This window comes from Ascaphus truei, chromosome 13 (genome assembly GCF_040206685.1).
Source record: "Ascaphus truei isolate aAscTru1 chromosome 13, aAscTru1.hap1, whole genome shotgun sequence".
NCBI lineage: Eukaryota > Metazoa > Chordata > Amphibia > Anura > Ascaphidae > Ascaphus > Ascaphus truei.
The window spans coordinates 39,838,277-39,848,574 of NC_134495.1; the positions used below are offsets into that span (position 1 = coordinate 39,838,277).

At 42.7% G+C, this 10,298-nt stretch overlaps 1 gene segment (V, D, J or C); it reads right to left on the reverse strand.

The window, feature by feature from the left end:
* Window positions 1-7,552: 7,552 nt before the first annotated feature.
* On the reverse strand, window positions 7,553-9,739 carry LOC142464644 (immunoglobulin heavy variable 3-43-like). The segment is given in 2 exon segments: window positions 7,553-7,890; window positions 9,679-9,739. Coding segments are annotated over 2 exon segments (399 nt in total).
* Between the last annotated feature and the right edge of the window lie 559 nt (window positions 9,740-10,298).

Here is a 10,298-nt window from a genome sequence, read left to right on the forward strand (position 1 = left end):
AGATAGTAATCCTACGCGTTTCGTATCTAGATGATACTTCTTCAGGGATACTTTCTTCGTCTTAACTCTAGCATTAAATACCCGCTATTCTTCCCACATTGGTTGACCAATCAATGCTGGGAGCCAATCAGATGCGCGCATACAATTAACTGAGTACAACAAAGATCTAAACAATTTAAGCTAAAACAACATCTTTAATACATATTAAAATTACAAGCTGCAAAAGAAAAAACATATATTAGTACCAATATAACATATGATATTACATATAAAATAACTATCCTTATAATAGCAAATCACTACGTTTGTTCAATGGATCCACTTATCAACCCTATTCCGACGACTAAAAATATATAAGTAAAAGTTTTGTCATAAAAACGATTTTCTTAAAAAGGATTTAATAAAAAGCCCACACATTCAGCTCTTCATTTAACCCCTTAGGGACCATACAGTTTAATTTATGAATCCAGTAAGACTCCTGCACTGATAGTGCTTTAAATCTGTCTCCTCCCCTTCTATTACAGGGCACATGTTTAATGCCCTTGAACCTAAGACAGGAGGGATCTTTTTGGTGATATTTTGAATAGTGTCTAGATACGCTATGTTTATCATAGCCGTTTTTAATGTTACGGATATGTTCCTGTATACGTACTTTCAACATCCGTTTCGTCCTTCCAATATATTGTAGTCCACAACTACATTCAAGGAGATAAACTATATATATAGAGTTGCAAGTAACAAAGTCATCAATTTTAAATACTTCATTCGAAAACCTTGGAGACAAATGTCTTACGTTCTCCATGCATATGTTTGCAAACTGAACATTTGCTACAGTGAAAGTTGCCAATTGGTCTCGTGTCTAGCCATCCAATACTTGATTTAATACCTTGTTTTAGTCCAACATCACTTGGAGCCAATACGCTCTTTAGGTTACTGGCTTTTCTATATATAAATCTGGGTCTATCGACCAGACTGCCGCCCAGAACCGGGTCACTACATAGGTTGGACCAGTTCCTGGCCACAATCCACTCGATGTCCCCATACACCGAATTATAGTCGGTAATAAATGCCACATCTTTTTTGTTTGATGTATTTTTATTTTTATTTTTATTTGTGTTGGGCTTGACTTTTTGTTTCAACAAATCTTCCCTATCCATCCTTTGTACTCTTTCAAATTCCTTCTCCAGAGAACCTAAGTTGTATCCTCTCTGTACAAAACGGTCCAGAAGCTTTCTTGCCTGTTTTAAAAAGGTTTCATTGCTGCTACAATTTCTCTTTAATCTCATGAGTTGTCCTCCTGGGATATTTCTTATCCATGTATTTTTATGGTTACTTGAGGCCATCAATAAATTGTTCGTGTCGACTGACTTGAAAAATGTTTCAGTCTCAACCTTACCCTCAGTATTAGAGATCAGCTTGAGATTCAAATAATCGATTTCTCTACTGTCTGTATGGTATGTGAACACCAAATTGTGCTCATTCATGTTTATATATGACACAAAGTTTTTGACTGATTCAAGATCCCCATCCCACACGCATACGACGTCGTCTATAAAGCGACGCCATATGACGATGTTAGTGTGGAATGGGTTATTGGCCCAAATATAGTTGTCCTCTCAGTCTCCCACATACAGATTTGCGAAGCTAGGGGCAAATCGTGTACCCATAGCTGTTCCGCAAATCTGCAAGTGGAAGTCATTAAGGAACATGAAATAATTGTGCTTGAGTGTAAACTCAATGCAATCTAAAACAAAATCCCTGTTTAAGGAATGTAAATTTGAGTTGCCCTTCATACAAGCTTCGACTGCCTCCAAACCCTTAGTGTGTGGAATGTGGGTGTATAGTGCCTGTATATCAAAGGTCACCCACCTGTAACTGTCTTTCCATTCAAAGAATCTAAATAGGTTTAGTACTGCCGTTGTATCTTTTATATATGAGGGCAATTGGACTACTGTACATAGGACTGGAGGAAAGAATCTACATATTGCGATACATTGGCTGTCAGAGATTGAATCCCTGACACAATGGGTCTTCCTGGGGGGTCAACAATGGACTTATGGATTTTTGGTAAGTGATAAAATAAAGGTATCCTTGGAAAGGCCGGATAGAGAAATGAAAACTCAGAATTAGTCATGACTGATAAGGCCACATTTTTATCTAAAAGTGTTTTGAGGCGAGCTTGGAACTCCAAGGTGGGGTCTTTAGTTAGTTTTTATAAAATAGGGGGTCCTGCAATAATCTCAGCGCTTCCCTCTCGTAATCACTGCGATTTTGCAGTACAACCCCTCCTCCCTTATCGGCCTGCCTTATAATCAAGTTTTTGTTTTCTCTGAGCATTTTGAGGGCCAAATTTTCTTTACTATTAAGATTCTTTTTGATCTTACCTATATCGAATTCCTGTGTCAATTTAACAAACTCACTATTGACCATTGTAAAGAATGTTTCTATATACGGGCCCTTGGACTGGGCTGGGTAAAACCTCGATTGAGCCTTGAATGAAGTATGTCTAATGATTGGTTCAGTATCCTCACTAAATGGTTGGACTTGCATATTACTATCGGCCTGTATAGTAGGTACAGACTCCATTTCACACTTCAAAAAATGTCTTTTGAGTGTTAGATTATGTGTGAATTTATGCAAGTCCTTGAATAACTGGAAGGAATTAGGACCGCTGGACCGTGAAAAAGTCAGACCTCGACCCAGAACATTTATTTGATCATTTGTTAAAATCATAGTTGAAAGATTAAAAATGCCTTTTTCTATTGGTGTAAATCTTTTTGCTAATTCTCTTTCCTTTTTGACATGGGTCCCCCCTCTGCTTCCCCGTCTGACAGTGACCTTTTTCTCTGTCTCGCGGGGAGGGGATCTTGGGTCTTGACTTCTAAACTCATCTCTACCTCTAATGGTGGAGCCAGCCTTGTCTTGACTAGCTCTAAAAAAGAGGGAGAGGAACGGCCTGGTGATCGTGAATAGACACTACGTTTTTCACCTATAGACGTCACTTGTGGTGAATTAACATAGGAATCTTTCCGTACGGTTGTGTGGTGTTTCTGACTGTTGGGCATTAGATCTAAAATTAGGTTTAAAATTAGGGTTATAATTTTTGCCTCTATAGTTTGGATTACGTACATGACCATCATGCTGATGGTGGGAACATCCACCCCCCACCATTCATGTTCCCACCATCAGCATACGACCGGTCATGGGATCTATGTTTATGTTCCTGGTGATTTCTTGATCTAGATTGGGATGAACCAGATTTGTCTCTTTTATTGGGGATGTAGGCATCACCCACTACTCTCCCCCTATCTTCTTTCCTGGCCCAATCCCTTTGTCTATTATTAACATAATCGCCTTTATCACGCATAAATTTGTCGTGTTTGGATTTGAGTAGTTCTTCCTCCTCATTCTCAAGTTTATTCTTGAGATCACATTCAAGCTCCGAACAGTCGGTGTCTATCACCAAAGGTTCAAGAGCCGTTATGGTCTCAAGAATATCCTTCTCCATATTTTTTATTGTGCGATTCCTCTCAAAGATAATCAACCTCATTAGATCCATTGAACAAGCGTCAAGAATATTGTTCTACTCTTGCATAAAATGCATATTGTCCCTACCAAACGTAGGTTTTTTCAGGACTCGCAGTCCTCCAGGGATTCTTTTACAATCCATATAGCTTTCTATTGTTCTTTTCTCAAGCCATATTTTATTCTCACTGAGCAATAATTTCTCTAGATTTTTAAAGAGATCTTTAACACTCACACTAACATTAGTTTCTGGTGCAACAAACTCTTTTTCATCAGAGAATAAAAGACTAAACTGTTCTTCTCGCTTAGCTCTACAATTGACTATGCTCCACACCATATTGAGTGAATAACAGATAAATACACAGTGCTAAATACAATTAAGTGATTAATGTGCAGCACAAGGGAGCAATGTGAATACAGAAAAGAAAATAATGTGCGCAACCAGAAATATCCCAATTGTGATAATAGACAGTGTCTTAACAATATACAGTGATATCATTAATAAATTAAATTAAATATAATTTCAGATGAGATCCAAGGGGGATCAAAAAAGAATCCCCAAAACAAGCACTCAATGCCAGAAAGTGAATAGTTAGATAACAGTGATCCGACAAGGTCAAATTACCTGTATGAAGCTATGTATACTGATTAAGTAACCCTTTATGTCCCACCAAGTCCAAAAGAAAAATAATAAATTTTTATTAGTAATTACTTATTTAAAAACACAAACATTTCAATCACACTATTAAAAATGCCTCTAACCAGAGGTGGTTACTGCGGTCAATATTTCAGGAGTATTTGTCCCTTAAGCACCTGCCATTGCTATCTACTCTATACTATAGGATGAGCGGTCTCATTCCCTTTAGATCTAAATTAAATTAAACCCTCATTAGTTTTATGTGCAAGACAATAAAATCCGACACAACCCTACTGTGGAAGTGATAAATGAAACTATACAAATCTGTATGTTTATGGCGTTTGCTGCTGGATGAATGGAGTGGCTCAAACACTCCCAAGAACTGAAAATATAAGAAAACACAAGCGCAAAACGCAATAGTGAAGTAAATCAAACTGTGTTGAATAATTTATAGAAGGGTAATATATCTGCGTACATCAATTGATTAGAACTTAAGCATTTCGTGTACAATACACAAATTACCACACAGCCGTCGGCGGGATAGGCGATGGTGTAGGTGCCCTTGGATGGATGTCTATCACCCTCTCTGTGCATCAGTTGGCTCCGTCGCAGCAGTCAGTGGCATGCAATTCGTCTCACAGCTGCAACTGGGAAAACCGCGGATAGCAGAGATTCCTTAGAGGGGAGCAGTCACACCGTGTGTGTCCCTACACAGTCTCTCAGTCCACAGACGATTCCTCCCTGCACAGATCGAAGTCACCGGTCCCTCGTCTCCACGCCTAGCAGCCCGTCGAACAGCCGTGACGTTGCGCCCCGCGCTCGCATGTGACGTCACACCCGGTGTAAATCTCCAACGGGAGGGGCGCGAACAGCAAAAGTCTCTTGAATTTGTGCAAACAAATCGGCTCAAAGAGATAGTAATCCTACGCGTTTCGTATCTAGATGATCCTTCTTCAGGGATACTTTCTTCGTCTTAAATCTAGCATTAAATACCCGCTATTCTTCCCACATTGGTTGACCAATCAATGCTGGGAGCCAATCAGATGCGCGCATACAATTAACTGAGTACAACAAAGATCTAAACAATTTAAGCTAAAACAACATCTTTAATACATATTAAAATTACAAGCTGCAAAAGAAAAAACATATATTAGTACCAATATAACATATGATATTACATATAAAATAACTATCCTTATAAAAGCAAATCACTACGTTTGTTCAATGGATCCACTTATCAACCCTATTCCGACGACTAAAAATATATAAGTAAAAGTTTTGTCATAAAAACGATGAAAAAGCTTGTCCTATGACATAAATTGTTAGTCCAATAAAAAAGGTATCACCGAATACTGAAGAACTAATTTATTCTGCACTATCGCAACTGGACTAACACGGCTATTTTCTGCTTTATAAATATATATATATATATTTTTATTTTTTTTCATCTCTACAATCTGAGACTCACAGACTCTGGCACTCACAGACTCTGACACTCGCTCACAGACTGACACTCACACACTGACACACTGACACACACACACTGACACAAACACTCTGACACAGTCTGAAACTCGCCCACTGACACTCGCACACTGACACTCGCACACTCTGACACACTGACACTCACACACTTTCATACTCACACACTATGACACTCGCACACTCTGACACTCACACACTCTGACACTGACACACTCTGACACGGACACACGGGGGGGCCAACGGAGCAGGGGGGGAGGAAAAGGAGCAAGGGGGGGCAAACGGAGCAGGGGGGAAATAGAGCAAGGGGGGGCAAACAGGGCAGGGGGCAAAAGGAGCAGGGGAGCATGGTAGGTAAGTGGGAGGCATGGAGCAGTACTTACCTTACCATGCAGGATCCATGCAGGAAAAGGCGGCCTCACTTTGCCGGCTCCTATAGAGCTTAGTACGGGCCAAATAAAATCCTGGCAGCGCGCCAGCACGGGCAGCCAATCATGGGGGGGATTTTTTTCCCCTGTGCAGAGAAGCAAGCGCTGCCTGGCGGATCCCAGTCTGCAAAATCGTGTCAAGGGTTCCAGCCGCGCAGGGGACCCGGGCGGACGGGACCCCTGACTCACTGGGCCTGGAACGCCAATTCCGGCTGTCCCCCCTGTTGGCGGGCCTGTCCATGATATTAAAATTGCAAAAAGGATAAGCACACCTCCACTGTATAATAATCTTACAGAAGTTTGGGCCTGTTCCCTGGCAGTATAATGGAGCTTTGTCCTCATTGGTTCTCCTCCGCTCACGTGACCCGACCATCGCGGTACAAAATCTATTTTTTTTGTCTCCCCTAGAAACGCTAGCACCGTCACTCACCCGCACGCGTGCTCTATGGCCATTTTCATTGACTGCATGTGTTTTGTTTACGGAGCACGCAACTGTGTGCACCTTCGCACGTTGTATATACGCGGCCTAAGAACATTGTATCCAAAAATTGGTATCTATTACAGAAGGATCCCTCTATAAGTTATCTGTTCCGGGAGTTTCTGATTTTTGGATATTAAAAGACAAAAGAAGATCAGAAATACGATGATTAATTATGGAAACAGTGTTGCACTATATTCTGCTGTTTTCTAAGCACATATTCCCTGGGATATTTTGGCTCTGGATCCTGTTTCTCTGTAACTGACAAGATGATTGGAAATCAGTGACAGCCTTCCCCTGTCCCCTGTAATCCAGTGCAGCCCAGTATTACCCTGCAGTGTTATGGAGCAGAGTATTAGAGGAGGGGTAGGAAGTGTTCCTGAATCTCAGAGGTTTGGGTGGGGAGGGGACAGCTCGTATGTCACTATTCCCCCCTGCTGCTGTGATGGGATGTGCCAGGCACCCGAGGAAGGTTTTGCACAGGAATGTAGCACTGTGGCTCCCATCACAATAATAAAGGGAGCCACAAAACCCTGTCCCCCTACACAAGGGATGTGGGAGATCCAGACACAGTGAGGGATCTACAAGGTTTACACATGGGGGGGGGGGGTGTTATATCTGCCCTTCCTAAATCTCCTCTTATCTGAGTCAGTCATTCTCACCAGTCTCAGGTGGTTAAGATTAGATTGCAAGCTGTTTGTGCCAGGATTCCTGCAGCTGTAGTATGATTACAGATGTGGTGACGTCCTGTTCTAATGAGAGACGGTTACAATGAGGAATATTTCTGTGTTTCTTGGTCCAGGAGAAATCCCTCCCCCACATTACAGAGCATTCTCTCAGGTTTGTGTCTGAAGGAAACAATGTTTATTACATTCCCGTTTAATATCAGTGATAGAGAAACTAGAAGCCTTGTGTGTACTGAACCTGCACTTCTTATTTAGGCTTTTCATGTGTTGCTGCTGCCCTCTGCTGCCAAAGTGAGGAGGGACAGGACAGTATTTGTCACAGTCCTGTGAGGACTCTTGTCACTGTGTGTCTCGCACAGTAATACAGGGCGGTGTCTTCAGTTCTCAGGTTATTCATTTGTAGATATAACGTGTTCTTATTATTGTCTCTGGAGACTGTGAATCGCCCTTTAACTGAATCCTCATAGTATGCGGTGCCCCCATCGGTGCTAATCAGAGACACCCACTGTAACCCTCCCCCGGGACTCTGTCTAACCCAGTTCATGTTATAGCTGCTGAATGTGAATCCGGAGGCTGCACAGGACAGTGTGTGAGAGGCTCCGGGCTTTATCTCCACTGGGTCCGACTGGACAAGTTGGACATCAGACAGAACCCCTGAAAAAAACAAACACCATGACACATAAGGACACTTCTACACACGTGTGACCTCAGGGGCATTAATCATTTAAATGACATGTTATCCTGATCTTGTGGGAAATGTCTCCTGGGAAATGTTACCTGTTAAACAAGACACTAATAATCCCAGCCTGAGAAAAGTCTCCATATCTGCAGAGTTTGGGGGCAGTGTGGGAGTGTCAGGGGGTGACCGGCTCCTGCAGGGGACAGAGTCACTTCCTCTGCTTTATCTGGGACTCAGAGAAAGAGACATTTTATACATGAGGGCATTTGGTTACGTTATTTGCATATTGTCCTCATTATACATATATATAACCAATGTGCACATCTGTCTTTAATCATATACATATATAAATCTAATTACAGGGAAATACATTTAACCACATCATTCATGCAGTTACCTAATTCTTTGTAAAGTGACAAACAATTTGATATAATTTTGCTAGTCAGAGTATTGTTCCGTACCTTTCTACAACATTACGTGGAAAAAAAGACATTTATATATTAAAATATGGATCAATTGAGAATTGATTAAAAGCATAATTACAAGTTTGGAAAAATTACAATGATTTAATAACATCTTCCGGTGATAAATACTAGGACATAAAACAGACTGTTTGTCAGACCTCAGGCACAGGTAACATGTTAGCTTTGTTCTGTGTTCTGTTTGCATAGTAATTATGAAGCTGTCATTACTCAGAAAAAGAAGTAACTGATCTGCTGATTCCCGTGTTCCCGACAATAAATCTCACATATTCATGTTCACAGGATACAGATAACTGTAGATGATCTGAGTTCCTGCTCTGCACATAACCTCTTCCCCAGAGATCTCTGCTGGGGGATTTCAGGCTCACAGCTTCTTCCTGTTCTGTTTCCTCCGTTACTCGTGAGAGACTATGCTGGATCGGCTTATCCTTTTCGAAGTCTGTTACCCGCTGCTAGAGTAGCCGGAAGGCATTTAATAAGTGCACCAACACCGGTACCTTCAGGCGCTGATCCCGCCTTGGGGGAAGGTTCTTTGGGGACACTGGGTTGGTTGAGTGACCAAGGGACTGAGTTATACTGTACATTGGACATGGTGTGGCGTGCACGCGGTGGTGGGAAGGACATTACTCAATGAGGAGAGTGGCTAGGCCACTGGTGTATATTTACTGAATATCAGCTATTCATATACTGTACTATATGTGTGTTATCCCTATTAGGTGTACGCTAAGGTTTTGCTATTGCTTATTAGTAAAAGGTTACAACGCTGAGGCTTGTTATCATTATTCTTACTTAGGGGAATCTCACTTATTGGGGATCCTGGGTAAGTGGAGGCACTGCCAAGAACATATTGTTACCCCAGGCTCCCAGTTAGCGGAGGCCCAGATCTCGCTGAGCCAGCAGGTACACACAGCACTAGTAGTCTCTCTATATCAGCAGGAAAGAGGGCTACATTTGGAGGTGCTGCTGAGATCTCAGACCTGGGGTGCCCATTCAGAAATTAAATTGTGCTATCCAGTTAAGCCATGTTTGTGCCCTCACAGACTGAGGTGCGCAAGTGGGCCCAACGAAACCATATACCACTGACCTGTGCCATTGCCATTGGGAATGTCCCTGCAGCCACCTCCTTGGGCACCATAGGGGATCAAGTGAGGAAACTTCCGTTCCTGGCCACGGCCCGAGTTATAGACCATAAGTATGATGCAGATCAAACCTGGTGTAAAGTACTATTTGCCACTGAACGGGACATATGCCCAGAAGCAGTACCCTCTATATTAATCCTACCTGAGGCCCCGGCCATCCATTGTTCGCTGGTGCAGGTGGGCGTGGCCGAACCACTGGCCATGTTTACACCCCAGAGAGAGTACCCTGGCCCGTCAAGTGCAGTAACGTTTACTCCATGCCATACCCCTGAGAGCAGTCTGAACCCCATGTGGCCAGCAGCCATGGGCCTAGGAGTATCTTTCACCCCCTCCACCACCCGGCCCTCCCTTAGTAGGAGCAGTATGTCCAGACTTAATACCAATAGCCCTGCTGTAGGAAATATCATGCCTAACGATCTGACCGTACCTGTGTTCGCAGAGGCCATACATCAATCCACCGAGTCGCATCAGTACTGGAAGCTGAAGGCGTTCTCCGGAGACAAACCAACGCCCTTGGGAGAGGTGGGGTTTGAGGATTGGTTGGATCATGCTGAGCAGGTACTACCCGAATGGTCCTGCATTGACGCAGTAAGGAGGCAGCGAATAATTGAATGCCTACGACCACCCGCCTCCCATATGGTGCATTGTTACAGAGATGACAATCCGGATGTAGACACGCACGGGGTACTTCATGCACTCACCAAAGCCTACGGAACCCTGGTGGACGCGTTCGCCTTGATGGCCAAATTCCATGCGCTGGCC